Source organism: Lagopus leucura, unplaced genomic scaffold (assembly GCF_019238085.1).
Source record: "Lagopus leucura isolate 7727_CA_CO unplaced genomic scaffold, USGS_WTPT01 Super-Scaffold_100004, whole genome shotgun sequence".
Lineage (NCBI taxonomy): Eukaryota > Metazoa > Chordata > Aves > Galliformes > Phasianidae > Lagopus > Lagopus leucura.
Genome location: NW_024962264.1, coordinates 28,042,068 through 28,064,108, shown reverse-complemented (window position 1 = coordinate 28,064,108; position 22,041 = coordinate 28,042,068). Strand labels below are relative to the sequence as shown.

The 22,041-nt window shown below is 41.7% G+C and overlaps 1 protein-coding gene across 9 annotated transcripts in view; it reads right to left on the bottom strand.

Moving 5' to 3' along the window:
* Positions 1–22,041, bottom strand: part of ADGRL3 (adhesion G protein-coupled receptor L3) — a 488,009-nt gene that overhangs the window by 32,735 nt on the left and 433,233 nt on the right. For all 9 annotated transcript variants that reach the window (XM_042871027.1, XM_042871034.1, XM_042871026.1 and 6 more), the window contains 4 exons: positions 20,396–20,462; positions 18,880–18,971; positions 2,974–3,142; positions 510–635 (listed from right to left, as the gene is read on the bottom strand). In XM_042871027.1, the coding sequence (XP_042726961.1) occupies positions 510–635; positions 2,974–3,142; positions 18,880–18,971; positions 20,396–20,462 (454 nt within the window). The remainder of the gene's footprint in view (positions 1–509; positions 636–2,973; positions 3,143–18,879; positions 18,972–20,395; positions 20,463–22,041) is intronic.

Sequence of the window (22,041 nt, the reverse complement as noted above, 5' to 3'; positions counted from 1 at the left end):
TTTCTTTCTTTCTTTCTTTCTTTCTTTCTTTCTTTCTTTCTTTCTTTTTTTTTAAGCAAGAAAAACAGTTATTTTATGATTTCTGTACGTGGTGATAGCAGTGACAACAACCATGAGATGGCAATTAAAGGACATGCTGGGTTGCAGTACAGCCAACAAAATGCTCCCAAGCTCCTGATCTCCATGGAGAGCAGGTAGGATAGCTCAGATTATGAGCAGTCACCTGCCTCTGAGTGGCAAATGTGAACTTTTTGTGCCCACTGCAATTATTCAGGAGGTTCTTGGAGAGGTACTAATTGCAAACAAATCCCAAGAGAAGCAACCATGTTGAATTCAGGTCTGGGAAATGGGGAAATCTCTGCAGCTGCAATGTAGGTAGCTCTATGGCAGCTTCTTGGACTCCTACCAAACTTGCTGGAGGGTGAGGCACAGAGGAGAGCTTCTCACCCAACGTGGAAATTGATGCAGAAGTGCCAAGTCTTGGGGCAAGGACAAGAAGCATGGGTTACCTGTGAGCCTGTGGAATATCTTCCAGGTGTCCGTGACCCCGAGGTTTTTCCTGAGCCAATAGAGCTCTCTGTACTTTTCCCACTACAGCAATGTGTGCGCAGGCATTTTCCGTATTCTTTACGTACCTAGCCAAGGAAACAGTAATGGTGGTTAGTGGGCAGCTCCTCCTCCACCCCACAGCCTTAAAATTGTCAACATGGCTGCTGATTTTTCCTTGGTGGTTCATTAAAATGATAGCTATTGTGGGAAATGAGCCTATTTTACACCTTGCAGCTGACTGCTCCTGCAGTGTTAGCTCACCATTTACGAGGGCGTAAGGGACTGCTTTTATCTGGCAAAGCTGCTCATTGACACCAGTCAGTTGTAGCTACCTCTGAGGCACATCAAAGGAGCACTGCAGAAACTACAGATACACTATTTATGACTGAAAATTAATATCCTCATAGATTTGATGTAAACTGGCATATTGGCTCATCAAGGTACTAAAAGTTATTGCTTCTGGCAAGGGACTAAAAAGAAAGATTCCAGAAGAAACATATAAGAGCTATTGATTTAAAAAAAAAAAAATATATATATATATATATATATATATATATATATATATATATATATATATTTCTTGCAGTTAAACTGAAATTTGAGGAAACTGTACAGCCAGTAGCCCTAGAGACTGTATTGTCAGTCTGTAGGGGCAGCTAGAGCCTGCTTCTCCACAGCACTGTGCCGGGCATGTTTTAAATGGGCACTGCAGGCAAACCCGGACACCTCTTCACCTGCAGGAAAGCAATGTCACCTTCATGGGAACTGTGCTGAGCTGTGCCAGGGCAGGAGCTGGGCTTTGGCTGAGCTTCATGTCTGCGTATGTGTGATTTTAATAGGCAACAACACCCGGAAAGTAAATGGGGCTAGGCTGAAAATGAACACGTTGCAGAGAAAAACCAAACGCAGGTCATGTTGCCCATTGATGAAAAAAAAATAATACACACATGAACTAAAACACCAGTTGTGATTACTTGGAGCACACAGTTAGCTGCAAGATGTCTCTAGACCATCTACGAGCATTTGAAAACTCTGCAGAACAACTGTTTAAACAGCAAATTACAGCTTTTTCATTAGGCTTTTCCTTAAGAGCCTGAGACAAACACAATACCACGAGTGCCCAATACACTCGAGTGCCTAATCAATCCTTTGCTGAGGGAAAATAATTCAATTGCTTTAATTAGCCACCCACTGCTTGCCTCTCTGCAGCTTTCTGCTGATTTTCTAGCCCATGATAGATAGGATTTTTTTTTCCCCCTTTCAAACCATTCCTCTTTCAGCTCTCGGATCAGAGAGATGCACCCCCCCACAGCCAGCTACTGGTTGCACTCTCCTCTCCTCTATGCAGTTGTAAATCAGGAGCAACCCCAAAGGCATCAGTGGTGGTTTAAGAGCATAGACTGGCTTGAGGCAGAATGGCAGAAGGGATTTGAATGCCTACTGAACACCCTAGGAGAGTACAGTGCCATGACAGGATGCTGTGCTGGAGACTGAGGCAGCTTAGTTACATTGACAGATTGGGACTCAGATGTATCCACATGTAAACTCTTCTATATGCTTATCTTGGATATAGAGTTTGGCCTGTGAAACCAAGATGTACATCAACAATTATCAGTAGGTTTGCACAGACCGAGAGAGATGTGCACTACTGAGTTCCAGTGGAGAATAAAATGGTTCTTAAAAATATTTATTACTGACTGTCAAAGTTTGTAAATTTGATCTACATATGCATGAGGAGATTTTTATTTCTCTTTTTCCAACTGGGGTTTACCTAAGTTATTCCACTGTTACCTCGCAATGTTAATTGGGGCATATTTCAAGTTCCACCAAGAAGTACTTACTGTGCAAGGAAGATTTTCAAAAACCCACATTACAACCAAGCTATGCAAAAGCTAGTGAACTGTTGCAGAGCGTGGCTCCTTCTGCTCTTAAAAAAGTGGGAGAAGCAGCCTGTTCCATACTTTCTCCAATATATACTACTACAGAAAGGGGCTGTTTCCTGCAAGGACTGCAAATGAAGATGTATAGCCCCATTTTGCTGTGACACACAAGGACCCTCTGGATGCTTGTGGTGCTACTTACGCCTCACATTGGTGTAAGGAAAAGGAGAATCTGGCCAACAGCAGGCAGAGCCCTTTTGCAGGTTTGCTATCGCAAAGCCCTGCAAAGCACGAGTTGTCTTGTGCGCTGCCTCCAATGTGCTCACCGCTAGCACCCTGGCTGCTGAAATGCCATTGCCACATATCTTCGTTATCACCTCACTCCCCTGCCAGTTTCCACTCTAACTACCACCCCTATTAGGCACACCGAGACAAATCTGCTCGATCTGAATTCAGGGCACATGCGCCAACACTATGCTGTGGTTGTTAGGCAACAAAACACACTGTTACCACCGCTTGTGCCGCTGAGAACAGTCTGTCTTACCTTTTTCTGGAGGACACAATGGAAAATGAATATAAACATTCCCTGCAGAGAATTGAATATGGTGAAGAGATACGCCATGATGACTGTGCTTTCATTAATATACATGAGTCCAAATGCCCAGGTCAGTCCTAATAAGCAGAGCAGGGCTATCGCACCTATCACCCAGGACCTGTTAGAAGGAACAAAAAAAAAAAAGAAAGAAAAGGATTGGTCTTTCATCTATAAAATATGGCACATGTCTGCAAACAGGGAGAGCTTTGGCCATGGTTTTAGCAAAAAGAAAACAGCACATCAAAGTGAGCTGTAGGGACTTTTGTCTTCAGTTGGATGCAGTTTACAAGTCTTGGAGCTTGAGTAAATATACGAAAATGGAAATGTTATGAGAATGGAAATTCATCATAACCAAAGCGTCTGCAGTGTTTCTGGCTTTTTTTCCCCATTTGTTTAATGTAAAAGCAGTGTTTATGTATATGACACAATGTAGATGCCGTTTCTGTAAATGGCAGGAAAAAAAGAAAATAAACCAACCAAAACAACTATGAATGTCACTTTTTTAATGGCCACTGGTTTGCCTGGGGCAGGAGCGCTAGCTGGATTAGCTTCTTTACAACTACCACCAAGACACATTTACTGCTGCCCTTTAGCTGGTCTCCCATAAGAGAGCCAGCCAAATTACAACAAGCAGGTACTTGCCAGATCAGCTCCTTGCAAGGATGCTCTCTGACACTGCTTCACACTGCTCTATGGTGAAGGAAAATACAGACACGCGTATATGTGCCCACACACCATGTCTTCTCCAACAGCAAACTCTGTCCCAGCAAGCTTCTGCAAGGACAGACAGCATCTAACTGTCTTTCCACTGAGAGAAATGGTGCCTCTCTACTCCTCGGAGAGGCCAAGGACAACCAGAGGACCTGGGCCATGGGATTGCTGTTGCATATCATTTTTTCAGTTGGATTTTAGGCAGGCTGGGAGGGCAGGGGAAACATTCCACATTTCCCCGCTAAATAAAGTTAATCATGTGCTAAATTGACTTCTCAGAGGCTGATCTTCCAATATCAGAAAAAGAGGTAGTGTGGAAAGCAGCATGGGGGCAGACTGGGGACCGGCTCCTGCTCCTAACCACCAACCTCAATTTCCAAGTTCTTATTTATCTTGACTTTATGAGAATGGCTGCCACATAGGGGAGAGAACCAGCTACCAGCTGGGAGACACAGCTGCACAGCAAGCAGCACTGTGAGCATCCCTTTGACCTTTCCTTCACGATTCTTTCCTCTTCCCTAGAAACAAGCAGGTACTGCATCATAAAAATGAATGAAATAATACCAATCAGTGATGCCTACTTCTGCACCCCTTCCTCACCATTAACCCGTTGGTTCTCCAGAGCAGATAAGTCTGCAGCCAGCCAATATCTCTGTTTCTTTGACTGCCTGAAGCAGCTCTAGCTGCTACCAAAGGCTCATGGAACAATCTGCCTGTGTTTTGGTTAACTGAGATGCTCCAGCCCCACAGAAACATGAATGGGGCCTGGGAGTATCTGGGTTGCTCTCTCCTAGGCAGGGCATGGGGTAGGAGAGAGAAAGATGAAGCAGCAATAGCTCAGAGGAAAAAGCCCAGTGCAGGGCAGACTGACAGTCTCCCCTGTTGAGACTCCACAGCACCTGCAGCTGTGAATCCCCTTGCTTTTAGCAGGGCTTGTTGCAAACAGAAGCACACTGCTGTTCTATTAATGTTTACTGTTGTTTTTCTTTAGGTATTAGAATGAAAATACAGCAATATTCCTTCCACTGGAGTTTATAAAATATGTATTTTCTGAGCACATGGCCAGAAGAGCTCCCCAAGGTAACTGCTTACTTAAGCAGTTCTTTAAAAATCACTATTATGTATCTATCAGACCAGAACAGTTCCTTTGAAGCATTTCCAGCCAATCCCGCTAATAAATATTTAGCATGATGCAAATTGAAAAGGCATTCTCAAAATCCTTTGGTAAGGTAGACACTAGATAACATTTACAGCATTCACCACTTGGTATATTTTTCTCCCTGAGATTCCACCATCAGTGAGAGCACATTATAATTTTAATGGTATGCCAATTTTAAAAATACAAATCTTTTTATGTTATTGATTAAAAAAAAAAAAAACCCACAAAACAAAAAAACACCAAAAACAAATGAAGTGAAAAATACTGTTTTTTTTTTCCTCTCCCTTCTCTTTCTCACCATGATCAAAAGGTTCCTCCAATTACAAAGACTTCTAAAAACGATCCACAGAATATCAGGAAACTATACTGCCCTGCACTGCAGCCAACTCTTGAACCTGATTAAAGAGCCTTAGGCTGCAGATGTGTGAAACAGTTATTGTGCAATGAGAGTGGAAATATGCTACCTTTAGTGATGGAAAGGAATCTTTGGGTTAGAAGACCCTCAACAGTGCAAACTGTACGAGATACAGGATTGTGCTTCAGAAAACAGACCTGGAGATAAAGAGGGCATGGAGATTACTTTGAATGGCTCCATCCCGTGCCCGCAAAAAAAAAGGAATCAAGAAATGAAAGAGAATATGGGAATGATGCTGCAGGAATGAACACAAAGGACTCTTCACCAGAAGAACAAACTGAAAGTCTACTGCAAAGTTGGTCAGCTTTTATTCTGTGTTACTGTGCTTTGCTTTTTGGTTGCAAGAGAGAAAGCACGGATGCCCTAAGGCATGTAATTTCTGAGCATTTTTGGCTTGCTTTGCAGGATTTTTTTTTGGTGTGGCTTGTTTGTGATTTTTGTTTTTCTTTGTACAGACTTGCTGTTGGTTTTCCACAATTTCTCTTTTCCATAGTGCAATTTTGTAACAATAAAGAAACAAACATATAATGTTTTGGTATAATTGAAAATTAGAGACAATTGGGTACTCCACTGTGGAAGGAGATTATCCTCTGAATACAGATTAGTTTGCACTGCACCCATCAGCCAGAATGGGAATCACATGGGTTATCACTCATGCTCTTTTCTGAAAATTTTCTTCTGTATTTACATTACCACAAAGCACCCTCAGTGCTGGAGCACAGTGGACCAGAAGGTTGCTATTGGTATAACAAGTCTGTATTAAACACCATTTCTTCAGAATATTGAATATACTTGAATTCAAGTAACTCCCAATCAAAGAATATACAGCCAATATAGTAGCAATTGGTTGGCAATACATATGCAGAACATTAACTCTGCACGTTAGCTGTATGCCTGGCCATTTTTCTGCACAGTTTGCTCTTCTGCCTCAAATGCGAATGACAGAAGCTTTAATGATTTTTCAATATTGATCTGACAGCTGGTTCATGGGACCACACTGATAAATGAAATTTATCAGCCATTCAGGTCATTCTTACTTGATGAAGGGTCTGTTATCCTCATAGCTAAAGAATGCATAGACATAAAGACAAGAACACCAACATTAGAAATATAATGACATATAGAGAATATAGCTTGCTGCTCAGCCCCCCTCCCTTCTCCCATCAGCCACCACCAAAACAAAAGCAAAGAGCATCAAGTGTCATTAGGTATGCTTGCTACATGCGAGCCAGTCTGACTCGCTGCCCTGTGACCGAGTAAGGCTTTGCACATGGAAGCGAGCATGACCAGCTGCGAGCTGCAGCCAGCCCCTCCTTGACTTGGCTCTGACACTGGTCATGCAACTGTCAATTGACTGAAATCTCTGATAAAAAGCCTGGCTCTCACTGAAAAAGACTACCTTTGGAATTCCAGTATAGCTACACAGAAAGCTTGCACACATCCTTGAAGATAAAATCTCACTGCACTTTCAGTACTCTCCACCTGATACGCTGTAGTGTGTTACTGGAACCTCCTTACTGCTCTTTTTCATAAGCATAATTCCCAACATACTAGTCAGACTACAGCATTATCTTCCTTTTGAGAGAATGGTTTCAAGATCTGCCAGTCCCAGCCTCAACCTGGCATGGTCACCCACAGTTTTTTTTTGCCCCATTTTTGCCTCACCAAGTCTCTTCAGTGAACTGCAATAGCTTTTCTTCAAGGCTCTGTTTTATCTTCGTACAGGGGAGAAATGTGAAGTCGGTAAACTCAGGTTGCTTTTTAGCTTGAGGTTAACGCTGGGGAGAACTGTCAAAAACACCCAAGCAGTTTGAGCACCATTTCCAACCCATCTGGATGTGGTTGTGCCTAGGAAAGTGCCCAAAGCAAGTGGATGCTTGAACAAGTGAGATATTCAAACACCCAACTCCCAAGCACTTCAAATCCCTACATGCATGGCCTGTAAGACTTAGTCTCTTACATCTCTTACGAAATACACATCTTTCCTTTTCATTTTACCAACTGAAGTGTTGTAAGAAGCTTAACTCTTGTGTTAGCAACAATTCCAGTCTCAAAAAATTACTCCAGAGTGTTTTTTTCCAGGTAAAGTCTGTGAAATCTATCAGTGCTGCATTAATACTGTGTCATTATCTGCAGTACATAAAAACCATCTCTTAGACAAGAAAAAAGCCTTGGAACAGTCTTAGCTCAGGGGAAAATGTAGCTGCTTATTGAAAAACTGAGATTATATTTACAAACAGTGCACGCAAATAATAGCTGAAGCATAAATCCTTGGAAAACCTAAGCTAATGCAGTCAGAGAGGCTGGAGCTACCATGGGTTCTCCAGAACTGATTTGCATGAATTCTTCCCAATTCCTGGAAGTAACCAAGGGATTCAACCCATTTAATTTGAACTAAGCAGCTCTGATTCCTGGAAACTGGCACCCACAAAAAGCAATTTGTCTCATATAAGAACGGGTACTTATAGCAGGTGAATCTTTGTCGCTCCCTGAAGAAACACATTTCTCTAATAATTACGGAGGAAATCTGAAGGATTGCTTAGGCGAGGGCTTTACTTTCAAATGCCTGAAATTAAAAAGCTGATCTTTAGTGACTGTATTATTTCTGTAACCCTGAAAATCCTACTTTACCCCCTTGTGTTTCTTTGCAATCTAGATGATGGATAGTGGATGGTCTACCAAACCATATAAATACGGAATCCATTTTCTAATCTTAAAAAAGCCCTGACTTTACCTTGGGGAAAAGACTTCTTAGTGTTAATTACACATCATGTGAAATTCTTTCAAAATCTTATTTAAGTTAGATGTCTTTCAATTTCTGAAAGTACTTTCTGCTTTAATTATGAGAAAGGATTGTTTGTATTATCTTCTATTTTCTTTCTTTCTTTTTTTTTTTTTTTAAAGTTGCTCAGATTATCTACTTATATCCTTGTTTAGATGCTTAAGGAATTTAAAAGCTAATGCATCCTAAGCTGCTTCCAACAAACTAAAAAGACAGAAGCTTGGAAATCTGTTTCACTGCCTATCTTTAAAAACACAACATGTACCTTTTTGACACAAGGTGACCGAATTGCCAGAATACGTACAGGGGCAGAGAAAATCTGTGAATTACATTTTACAGTGCAACCCACTTCCATGTATGTAAATCAGCATTATCCTGGTTTATCAAGGCCTTTTTTTTTTCTTTTTTTTTTTTTTTCTTTTCCAGCAGGAACAGTAAGGCAAGAATTTACACACAGTCATCTTAAAATGCTTCTGAATCAACGATGACTACTATCAGAAAGCAGCTATCCAACTCTCCTTTAAAAAGAACATATGTTAATAAGAACAATATGTTCTTATTTTCAAAAGAGCTTTTTTAAATTTAACAAAGAATGGTATTTGAGCCAGATTTAGAGTAAAACAACGCATTTAATAAAGACCAATGTAACTATTCAGACTTTCATACGCTATCATTTCACTCAACTCTTTATGATTTAACAAACTCTAATTTATCACTCTTTTGAGAAGTTGAAGTATTTTCCCATATCTGTTACCAGGAAAAGGCCAGAATGGAGTAAGCATGTGGACTTAGAGCTCAGGCCACAAAATTCATGCTTTGGCTAGTGAGTAAAACATGCCAAAGTGATGGCATGGCACACAGAACCTTTAGTAGCTGTTATGAGTGATGAAACTCAAATAAAAATAGATGGATGATGTGCACCATCCGATGCATTCAGAAATGCCCACAGAATTCATTTAAGTGTGGCACAAATAAAGTACAGAGACAGATGTTTCCTGAAGGCAAGCACCAGCGTGACACAAAATCAAGCATACTATTGTCTCCCCTCTGTCTACCAATATGAGGCAATAGGGATGTTTGTTTTCTTTGCCTTTTTTTTTAAGTTGCAAGGATTAGAAAAAATTGATTTATTGAACTCCTGAAAATCTACAGGAAGTAGCTGGAAAGTCCAGAACTCCCCTCATAAAGCAGACGGGTTCACTGCTAATTAGTGAAGGAGCGTCTTCATGTGGAGAAAAATCAATAGCAAGCAGTAGAAGACTGCTTAAAGGATTTGTCTTCACATTTTGTGACAAAGTTACCACGTAAGTGGCACAAAGCCAAATCTTTTTCTAATCACCCTCCTCAGGCCACTGATGTCCGGCACAACAACATTCAAGCAATAATTCCCAGGTCTTGTCTTCTAGCTGCTTTGCTTTGATGGCAGGCCCCCATTTCTCCCCAGCCCACTGGTGCTCATTTGTGGGGTCTTGTTTTGAACGCAGATTGGCTTGGCCATGTGCAAGGGGCTGTGTGCCTTTCAGCTTCCTTTGCAGAAGAAACCCCTAGCTTCACACCCTCCCTCAGCCCTGCGCAATGCCCCAGCCCAGGTGGGGTAGCCTACGTCTGTCTTCACTCATCAAAGGCAGAAGTACCATTCTTATCCCTCTAAACTTGCCCAGGGAAGTAATGGCTCGCTTTCTGAGATTTGCTCTTAATTATTGCAATTGGAAAGAGCAATTCTGTTGAGCTCATCTAATTTTCTCTAAGTAATTAATTACCCTCTGAATTGCTTACCCTGTTTATTTCCTTTCTCCTAACTTTGCAAAGGTATGCCATGATTATTCAAAACATACTAATGTGTAACCACATATCTGATTGTTTCCACACCATACAGATTCTGCAAAGCCTTTAGACACGTTTGTATTTCACAATCAGCACAGGCAGGGCTTGCTGACAAAATATTTAAAATGTATGGCCTTTTAAAACAATAATCATGATTTATGGGTTCACAGAAAGACCTGAGGTATTTAATATCTTCCAGAACACTCTCTCAAATCAATAACCACTGATGGATTTTTTTCTCAACTTCTTAAAGGATGACACCTGTCAGTGGAAAGATTAGTGCTTTACAATCACCATCCGACATTAACACAGCCATCACAAAAGCCATAGATAAAGAGGCAAAACCCAAAGCTAAAACAGTCAGATATTAACCAAACAGTGCTGCAAAAAAACTCATGGAGCACTGGAGAGCAACAAACAGAATGTGATGCTGCAATCAACATCAGTGGGCAAGAAAGGCACACAGATAGAAGTGCAATCTCTGATGTTTTTACAGCATAAGCAGGGTTTCTGTCTCTGGGGTGCACACAAACCCCACACCCTGACTAAATACAAATGTGCTATATCTTCGCTTGGCAGGAAGCTTGTAAGTACTTCATTCTGTGCAGTGTGCAGCATCTCCAAGTGGTTCTGCTGGGTTTGCTTTAGGCTGCCTGCTAAAAGTTTGCTCATGCAGAGATGTAGATGAAGATTACATAGAAGCAGCACTGTGCTAACCATGGGGACTATGAAGCACAGCACTTTCTGGACAAGGTCCAGGAAGTTGTGAAGCCAACCACTGGGCTGATGAATGCATCATACTAATGGACTGCAGCTCTTGCAGCTCTCAAAGCCATATGGGACACAAAGATCATAGCTTGAGCTCCTGAACTTTGTGTAGTGGGAGATTTCCCAAGGGAGAGAAAAACCTATGCCTCATTTTCAGAAGTATCCAGATCATTTGGCCATACTTACAAAAAACAAAAACAAAAAACCAACAACAAAAACTAGTCAAGTCTTGCAGTGACAGAGAACGCTGTGCTGTGCAGTGACAAGAGAATGCTAGGCCCAAGCAGTGGCTCAGGATCTCTGGTTTTACCCTACTAACAGGTTTTTCTTTCCTGGACTGGAAATAAAAGGATGGTTCCTTTCTGAAAGGCATCTATGGTGTTGCTGTTTTCTCAGTCTGCTGTCCCAGAAGTTAAAGGAGTCCAAAACTGCAGCATGCAGCACAGCTGGCTGGGAAGGAAAAGCTTTCAACGTGTCACTCTTCATAGCCCAGTCAAGATGTCTTGCTACTTTGTCAGCAGGGCCATGCGAAAATTTTAGAAGAAAGTCTGCTCTTTACAGGTACTGCAATTTTATTTAATACTGAGTTACAGGAAATGCACCAGTTGGGATTTCAGGTCATGGGCTCACTGTGGATCCTGTAACCGTTTGCACTCACTAACTTGTGTTTCAAACTCTGTGCACCTTTCTACCACTCAAGTCAACATATGTACCCCATCACACCTGCACTGAGGTCAGCATGAGTGCACATCAGCCCCTCTCCCTGCTTACTGCCCAATCTGCTGCTTTGCAGAAGGAAGGGACCCCATCCCACTAGGTAACACAGACCTTCAGCTCTTACTTCAGTGGCAACTGAGGATGCTGAAGGTACAGGATTGGGCCTTCTGCATCCACTGTCATACCCAGGCTCTGGGCTGGGCAGGTTTCTAAGAGCTGGACCCATATACCATGCTGCATACTCTGTGTGCTCCTAAGAAGCTACAAAGCCAGAAGTAAAGAAGGATTAAAGTGATTCTGCTCTGCAAGTCCAGTCCCCCATGTGAATCTAATGCGATTAGATTCCAAACCCTTCAGCATCACAAACTATTTCCAAGTTGCAGTGTCTGAAAATCAAAGATCCAGAAGCCAGCAGATGAGTTGACCAAATCTCAGTGCAAAAATACAAAATAATCCTTGCTGTCCCTCTACATTTATTTATTTATTTATTTTTAACATCTAAAAGCACAAAAGAAGCTCCTTTTAGCAAAAAGATATTAACACAGTAAATTATTTGTCTATATCAGTAAAGTGAGCACTTCCTGCTGCAGGAGAAGGCATCTTGCATTTTCAAAACCTAACTCATTCCTCACTGCACCAAATCCAGGATGTTTACTTTTTCTGCATTTCAATCAGCTGAGTAAATAAAATGAGATTGGTAACCCTCTGTTCCTGCCAGCACAATACTGCTGTGTTAAATCAAGGATTTCATTTAAACAGTTCAGCAGATGATTTTTGGAAGTTCTATTTAACCTTTATTTTAAATTTCATACCTAACTCCTCATGAAGAGTTTTTTATGACTTAAGAAAGCCCACAGGATTTAAGAAACAAGCTAATCTGGAGGATGGAATTAGTCATGTCTCTTTAAATAAAATACATATGTTGAGAAGCAAGAAAATGAGCAGATAATCACACCCATACAACATATGGGGAGAGAAGGATATGGAAATGTTTGTGAAGCTGAAAAGGAGGCACATCATGAAACAGGGGCTTCTCATCTTTGTGCCTGATGCTGTAGTACAACTGACCCTACTTCCCAGCATGACAAACTTTGTCTACGGCATGTAATTTCCCTTGTCTCTCCCTGCCTGGGCCAGACTCCCTGAAAAAGCCCAGATTCGGCTCCGTAAAGTTTTATACAGCAATAATGAACGTTGAGCTTTTTCATTTGGCTCCTGCCTTTTGCTTTTAGATTGCACATTCTCAGGTTTGTTTCTGTAAGCCTGTGACCAAGAGACTCCTATGGAAAAAGAAAGAGGAGTATGGTGCAAGTCTTGTTTAATTTGGGAGCTGAGGCTCCAAGAAATAAAAAAAGAAAGGTTTACCAATGCAAGGCTTGCTGTAAACTCCAAGTGGCATTGAAAGTGAAGTTCTTCATTGCTATTAGCTCTCCTTAGAACTCCATGATCTGAAAATCAGACCTGAATTGGATGCAAAGGGGTGCCCTTTGGGAAGACAAATGGCTGCTTAAGACACATTGCAATGTCTACAAGAAACATTGGTATCTTGCTGTCTGAACAAGCATCCTCAACCAGGATAGCACTGCAGGTTAACCTGCTTCCCGGTGCTTGAGGACACAGACAAATGGTATTTCCCCTCTCCTAGCATCTCTTCTTGAGCTTGGGTTTCAGTGATGGAGTCTATGACGGCCCCCAGAACTACTGACTGTATTTCTTAGAGGGAAAATTATCAGATGAAAAATGCAGCTATTCACTGTGAAATAAATCCAAGTGAGAGAAAATAATTACTGAAGTCAGCTGAGTCAAATCGGCTTTCTTCAATTCAAAAACTGAAGAGAACATACACTTTTTTATTTATCCATTAAATCAGTGCTGTGTGCCTTGAGCCTTAGCCCATGTGAAGCTCCCGTGCAGCCAGTGAGCCCACGGGGGCTCACTTTGGTCATCTGGGGACTAGGGAGTGGAATTGATTTTCTGAAGTGCAGGACATTTCTGCATCATCCACGTTAATGGGATTTCAGCATGTGTTCCTGTGAATCCAGCCACAGTACCAAAAAACATTCCTTCCTGCATGTTTGGAATAAAAATGTTTTGAAGGGAATCTTACATTTTTGCTGGAGTACATATCCTTTTGTTGGGGAAGAAGGGATGGGAGCATGTTTATACAAGAATGAAGAAAGCTGCAATAAAACCACAATGATCAGTGCCAGGATTAAACCGCTGCAAGGTGCCCCTAATTAATACTGCCTCTTTAGAAACAAAAGGAGCTCCCAGCTAAGAGCCTGATTATCCCTGTCTGCAAGAAAGAGAACTGAATTTCTTGGATGACTTTTGGGTAGGTTTCAATTGCGCTGGATGAACCTTTCCAGCAAACCCAGGACTACGGCCTGACACACTTCTTTTTGAAAGAGTCCCCACAAGCTGTGCTTTTCAAAGAGCACCCAGGTGGCCTTGGCATAAGCCAAGCTATGCCCTGGCTAAAGCAATAATGCACCTACATGGGACAAAAGAGGAATGAAAAAGCCCTCCAACTGACAAAGCCCTCCACTGCCTGCCTTCTTTTTAGTGGGTATGTAGCTTAGCAGCTAAAGCTTCCATGTCACTCTTCCAAACCAAATAAAATCAAATCTCCCTGCCCACATAACTACAGTACAGAAGAATGTCAGGAAGGCTGGTGCAGCTGCGGGAAACATCAACATATCTCAGCACTGCAAGGTACACCACACAGCAATGAGAAGACAACAGATTTCAGTAGATCTGGTGAAGACCATGGCTGGATTACCATCAGTACAGCCCCTTCTTTCTTGTTCCTTTACTAATGCCCTGAGGTTTCTAATGAGAAACACTTAAATAGCTGCAGATTGAGGCTGTCACCTAAGTGCTGTGCACTGTCACACAACACAGAGGTGTTTTAGGAGGTGGTTCATCTGAAATCCTACATTTTGCACAGAGACTGAGGCTTAAGCACTAGGCAACACCTGGGTGATTTGTCATGCTGGAGCATTTGACACAGGTCGGATGAAAGCCTGTTGTGTGGTGACTCTGTCCAGCAAGCAGCCAGTCTACATGCCTGACCACCCGAGAAGGGTTTGATGGATGGAAAACTTCAGAACCACGCTGGACTAACTCACATATAGATGTATTTTCCTTTGTCACATAAGACTTCTTACAGGAATGTGAATATAAAAAAGATGCAGTGTACTCCTGTCTCCGACAGTGTGAGACATTTCACACATCTAACATCCACCCAGCATGATAGAAAAGCATGAATCAGAGGCTCAGAGCTGCTCAATTCCAGAAATCCTTCTACACAGCAGCAATCTCCGGTAAAACAGCCTCACAGCTGCTCTAAAAGTATTCCAGCTGGTGTCATGTCTTCCTAAGGAGCCATCTGCTAGCAAGAGTGCATCAATACATACCGATATGCTGACAGTCTCCACCTTCTAGGCTAGAGATGCAAGTGGCATAGCGCTTGCCATCCAGAAGCTGGCATTGTCCCTGGCTTAGAAGAACCACTTTCCTTCAGCAGCATGCCTTCCCAGTAGGTTCAGAGGAACTGCAGCAATTAATCCTTCAATACAAAGCCTTGCTGGGTCCATTTGTTGACAGTTGATCAGTTTGTGCTCATGAGCAACCTCCTGCACCATTCCAGCAATACCCCATTTACGCTCTCAGATAGGCAGCGAGTGAGATACAAAAGATGCTGGCCAAGCTACCAAAGACAAAATGATCTTTCCTGCCACACATCTCAGCTTAGTTGTCCCTGCTGATGGGTCCTGAAGAGATGAGAGCCACACTGGACCACCGTGACATCACTGTGTGGGCTGAAGGAAGAATCTCCCAGCCTAAAAATGGCCATTGGAAAAGGCGGGAAGAAAAAATCCTCTCCCACCCAGAATTTGGGGATGCAGGGTCAAATGCTACACATATCACCCATGCAAGCAGAATTCTGGCATCCTTCTCTGCACTGCTTCATACTGAAGTGATCTTTAAAAGGCAGTAAAGATCCTCACCCAGGGCAAGCTCTTAACATTTCTGTTTAAATGTACTGAAGAGGAAATCAAACTCATCTTTTTCAAAAGATCCTGTTGACAGTACCTGTCATTAAATGGCAGCTATTCTGCCCTTCTGTTGTCAGCAGCTGGCACAGAAACTCTCGCAGCTCTGAACAGCATATACCCACGTACACAAGCTCACATCTTTTCCTCACCATGCAGGAATATTTGATGTGGAAATACAAGCCAAAGAAAGCTTCTCTCTCAGAAAGTGCAACCCCATTGTGAAAAACCACACACCTCAACAGCAGGACTAGGGCACAAACCTCACTCTTTCAGTGGGTGCAGCCTACTGAGCTGGCTCAATACCAACCAGCCACACAGGGAGGATGCTCTCAGCGTGGCAAAGGACCCACATACCAGCTGCAGCTCCTCAATGGATTTGCCCTTCTCCAAAGTGCTGGGTTAAGTTGGAAAAGATAATGTGGGTAAAAAGTAAACCAGGTATTTACTCTTTGAATCTCTCGCTGTGTAACTCTTGGGTACCCAGTGCTCCACTGAAGGAATGTCAGATTCTCCCATGCTGGCACAATAATACACAGATTGTTTCTGAAGGTTATGGAAGTTTATTTTTACAACTTTGCTCAGTGCCTACAAATCTTTCAGCTATACAGCATCTGGTTCAGGCACTGCCCTTTGAATGGCTTTTCTGTTGGTGCAGTAATTAAAGGCATCCCAGGTGACACCTGATCCCTTATCAAGTCCATTAATTTAAGTGGAGTTATTTGGCTCTCTATTTTCTATACTTCATAATGTATTTCTAACCTTTAAAGTGACACAGGCAAGCACCAGATTGCAGGAGTGCTTATTAACAGCCTATTAAAATATTTTATGGCCTTTATTTTTACGTTGCCATAGGGAATCAAGTATTTTGCTGTTGTTGAACTGGTTTGGGATTTATGTTGCAACAGCTTCACCACAGCCTAACACAGAACAGCGCTAGGAAATGAACTGGGAGAACAAACTCCCATTCAGGTCCTCATGTGCCATAAAGCTGTCAAATGCAGATCACAGCAAGGGGCCCTCCAATCCACGCCTTCGATTCTGCTTGTTTTTTAAATATAAGCTGACAAGACAAGATCCAGTGCTCTGGAACCATGCTGAGAGCCACCAAAGGCAGTATTCTTGTAGAGAAACATACTTGGGTATCTTTTTTTTACCAACCCTGTAAACCCACAGAGGTAAGCTCAGAAAGGATCTCAGTGGTCACCTCTAAAACAACATTACTTGTTGTTTTTTATTCTAGAGCTGCTGTACCACATCCACATTTTGCAACAGCATTAGCACAGATTTAGGAAGATCATGATCTTACCTAGAAGACCATGATTGCACCTAAAGGACTTCTGGAGATGATGAGTCCTTTGCAACCCTAGAAAAGCTTTCATAAAGTGAATTTTCCCCTCTGTTAAAACTCAAGTATATCTGATATTGAGAAAGCAGGTACCTTTGATTTAGAAACTTAACGCTTTTCTGCATAGGTACACATTGCAAATCAAATCACTTCTGAAAATCTTGTTTTGATAAACTTATTGGAGTGAGCCTCAGGATCCTCCTGAGTTTGCATAATGTTTCTCTCTCTTTTTTAAAAGCACAACAAGTTTCTTGTAACAAAGAAACATATTTGGAAGGGTATCAGCAACATACTTAGAGTACTTTAATTGCTTGTGTTTTCAAAACGTTTTAATGAAGTCAAATCACGAATAGACACTCCTCTGCCAAAGAGCCCATAAAATATTTTACAATGACATGATAATTGACATAACTGGTTGTATAAATTCCTGGCATTTTAAACAAAGATATTACAGATTAGCACAAACAAGAATACTCAGTAGGCAATTATTATCTCTGCTTTAATTATAAAGGCTTTGGAGGTTTTTTGTTGTTGTTTTGTTTTTTCCCAATTTTTAATTTAAATGTCATTCTGAAAGGTTTTCTAGACAGATTTTGTGTGGGTAACCTTAGAAAGACTGTCTCAGCAAGCAATTCCTTATCACTAATGCATGACGAGTAGTCAGTCATATAGCAAGTCTCTAGTGCTGCTAAATGTACCATTCCTTTAACACCTCGACCAAGACCATATGAAATGAATGAAAGACTACCATGCTGAGATTGGACCCAGACATCCAGGAGGGCCTGCTCCTCCAATTTCACCTTACAGCTAAATGATGGCAGGAGAAACAGTGACACACCACAGAGCAGTCTGTCCCTAACCATGGCAAGGACAAACACAGCAGATGAATACCCTGCAGGTCCCTGAGCTCACAAAATCATGGTCTTTCTCAGCTTTGCCTGCATGCATGCAAGGTTGAGCCTAAGAAACAAAAACTTCACCCTGTAGACTACTGCCATGGCATGCCAGTGGCACTGCAAGTTTTTGCTTTTTTTGGAAGTTTGCTTTTTGGGAAGTTTTCAAAGAGGGACTGACCTACTTTAAATCAAAGGGACATCTGCAATTGCAGCTCAACATTATCAACAATAACCTTGCTGAGAACCATCTTGCAATGCTACCATTCAGCCATTCCTAACAAGCTCCTTTCTTGCCTGTTCCCCAGCTCCTGCCACAGAAGAGAATGGATACTAGCTTGCAGTGGTGTCACACAACACTGTGCTTTCTTAGGTGTGCAGTAAAGCGCTGACACCAACAATTTCCTTCTGAAATTCATTAGATTGTTTTATTAATTAGCAGGCTCCCCATCTTATCACATGCTGCACCTGAAATCCCACTTGTATTTCTGAACCAAGTAATTAAAGGCAGAGGTACTTGAATAAACAAGCAGTGATGGAGAATAATATTCCATCAATGTAATGAGGCAGCTTGCTAGACAGTGAGATGCCCTGGCTCAGACATTATTATCTAAGTCCAAGGGTAAGCACACCTTGGTTGGCGATTGTGTCCTCTGCTATAAGCATCCCCAGGTAAACTCCAGTAACTTGGATGAAACTAATCAGATTCCAGGGAGAATTTGGGTCATTAAATCTGTCAGCGGCCAAAATAAACAGAAAAGAAGAAAGACTGCTGTACTCAGAGCATGGAGAAATAGTAATGATCAACAGTTTCAACACCTTCCCTGTAGAGACGGCAGTAATTACATGGTAATTATCAGGTGCAACTTCCTCTTATGTAAAGGGACTAGGTTGCCTTCTTCAAGGATAGCAAATGTAACTTTGCTTCCTTCGTGCAAAATTGAATGGAAAATGCACTGACTGAACACTAACACGAGTTGAATCGCTTTAAAGACAGTCTTTCAACAATAGCCACTTGTTGGTATCCATTAGAAACCGTTCTGCAGTGCTGTAATCCACTACCTTATTATCACCGCTGTCAGCAGAGTTGGTTTCCTTGCATGCCATCATAGAGGAACAGGGGCATAAACAGCAAAGGAAGAAAGAAGCAGAGAGAAAGAAAAAAACCACAACCACTTACTTGATATTGTCAAGACATCCAGATTCAGGTTTCAGTATGGCAGTATGATGAAACATTTTATAGAGAGCAATCCCAAGGAAGATTACATTAAGCTGCAAAAAGAGGGAGGAAAGAAAAAGGCAACATGACATGGCAGAATGTGATAGGGAGGAATCAGACTTTTCTCTGTAACAGTTTCAGTTTCTGTAACAGATGAGTTGCTCTAGAAAATTAGCTCTCACTACAGTTTTATACAGACTGAATAACAGAAAATTGCCAAGTATTTTATAAGGTGAGCCAGCCTGCAGGCTATGGAGCAGGGATGTCACAGCATTACAAAGCTGTGGAGCAGTGTATGTTACTGATATAGGGCTGGTTCCAACATCAACTGTAGTGCTTCAAATGACGTTACGGAAAATTAAAAACAATTCTCTAATGGCTCATCCATGTCTGAGAGGTACACGCTCATGAAAAGTCTCTAAGTTTCTTGCTTAACCAGCTTCATTGAAAGCAAATCAACAAGCAACTTCTTCTGTGAATTTACCTTTTAAATAAGGTGTAGTGGAGGAGATGGGCAGGGAAATTATTCTTGTTGAAGATGCTCAGCACAGTGCAAAGCAAAGCAAAAAGAGTCTGAGGTATTCAGTAAAAGACATGATGGTGTTTCAACACTTCAGTGTTAGCAGGGTCACCAGTTCCTGGAAAGGAGTTCCCAAAAGCCCAAGCCAGGGTTTTAGACATAATGAAAAAAGGAAGATATCTTTTTGTGAATGCATTGTTTGAGAGGAAAAACAAACACAACAGATTTGGCTGGTGGTGCAGCTCCCAGCTGGAGCTGGTGTGAAAGGCTGCTGAAATACTCTCCAGCAGCAGAAGAACCAGAGACAATGTCTGTATTGACATGAGCTCGTGGTTTGCTGTGTTAGCCAAACTCCAGTCTATTCAAAACAAAGGATGGTTTATTGAAGCCATATTGTAGTGATTAAAGTATCAGAAAACTCCAGCTGTCTCTAAAGTTGTGTTCTTTACCTTGTTGCTGTGGTAGCTGATATGATAGCAACATGCTAAGTGTAAAGTCACAGGAATTTCAACTTCTGCAGGGGAGGAGACCCTCTCCATAAAACCTCTCTTCCAGTTTTGACTTTATTACATCCCCTTAACCTCAGATCTCCTTTTCTGCATGATCCACGCAAAGGTTTGCACGAGTTCCAAAGCAGGGACAGTAGGTGGCATCCATATATATACAATAGGTTGGTACTTCTGAGCATCTAACAGCACAAACCAAGCTGTCCGCCCACCTGCTCCAAGGCAGTGCCCGGAGTATGTACTACATGCCCTCCCTTCCCTGATTTGATCGAGTATTTCACCACATAAAGAGCCTCCTGTAACGAGCCTCTAATTGCTTGTGCCAGGTGGGGTCACAGAAGAACATGCCTTTCTCAAACTAATCTGTGTAAATTAAAGATACAGACTAAAGGGACAGCAAAAGTTTTATTTCTTGACCTGAGAGATGGAGTAGTTAATTAGGAGTTCTTACCATAATTATCAAGGTCGCTGGTCCTATAAAGCTCCAAATGAAGTAGGTATCAAGTCGGAGCCAACATCTGTAATGAAACACAGGGGAGAGAAGGCATTCAAGGACTGCACCCAGGACATACATCAAGAGTGAGCAAGTGACAGAGAAGAATGTGAGCTGCAAAACACGCCAGTGGGAGACAGGAAATATTACATTGCTTGTTCATTTAAATGCTGAATTATGTGCCCGATTTCTGACAGTGCTATTGATGGAATAAGATAATTACCTTTGGAGGAAGCAGGGGGAAAATGGCACAAGGCCTATCTGCTAGGGCTTTCTGTGTCCATCAAAAAATACCTTAAAACATTTTATTTTAAGGAAGGGCTCCGATGAGTAGCTATGGAGCCTTTTTTGCTTTAACCTCAGCTTTCCTCTCCAGATCTGATGCAACACAAGCTGCCTGTCAACAGCCAAGTGAGATGACATTTTTCCATCAAGCTGATCAGAGCAAATTTGTTGCAAACAGGAAGCATGATTTTGATAACAGAAGGCTGTGGTTTAATTAGGTTCAGCAACTTCCCCTTTAGAGCGTTTTATTTCCCTGATCCTCCAGAGTGTTTTGTTTCTACTAATGTTTCGAGCATTGCATATGGTCTGTGTGATCCCATGAAGTTGATTCATGGCCTAAAACTAAATTATTAATCGCTTAATTTCAACTGTGTTTAATACTCCCCCCATTTTTTTCAGGCCCCTGGGAAATTATATTTCCATTCCTAGTTCATTCCAGGCGACAGGAAGATAAAATGGAAGTGACTGGGTACAAGACAGATGAATATAAATTCTAAGAAAGTTTCACATGATGTTTAAAATAATAATATCTTGTCGTGTTTGCAACGCTGCAAATCACAGCTCCGTTTATACACAGAGGACTAAGAAAGCGTAAAAACAGTCTTATAGTAAATGTCCGATGAAATTTCATAATTAGATAAGTGACAGGAACTGTATATATGAATTTATCATGGAGGAAAAGATGTCTCTCAAATGACAGCTCTATGCACTCATTGAATTCTTCCCCTTCCAATGGAATTTAAATAGGCAGAAAGGTCTGTGCCAGAAGCCCCACAGCAGAGATCAGCACAGTCTTCTGCTGAGAGAATAAAACATGCCCTGAACCACGGCGACCGAGAAAAGTCAAGATATGAATAAATTCAAGGCTGTAGATAAAGCTTCCCCCTTCCCTCCCTGACTGTATAAATTTCAGGTCTCCACAGTCTCAAAGATGTACCAATATTTATGGTCATGCCAGTATTCATCACAAATTAAAATACAGGCACTTCTGTGACTGTCAGTCTTGAATAAGCTCTGCAGCTTTTTACCAAAAAACTCAATGAGACTGCATCAATCATAAACATGCAAGGCAAACTGAGAGATCTTCAGAGTGACTGCACAGAAATCTTGTTTCTTCTACATCAGCGGAAGTTCAAGGTGATTTAGACACAGCTCATGATGGAGCAACATGAGTAACTTCAAACTATTGAAGCCTGATTTCCTATAGGAAAGATTTTATGTGATCATGACATATGTGTATCACTCATAACAACACCTGAAATGTCAGCCAATTGCAAGTAGATTTGACAGAGGAATAGAAGATTCAGAATAATGAAGTA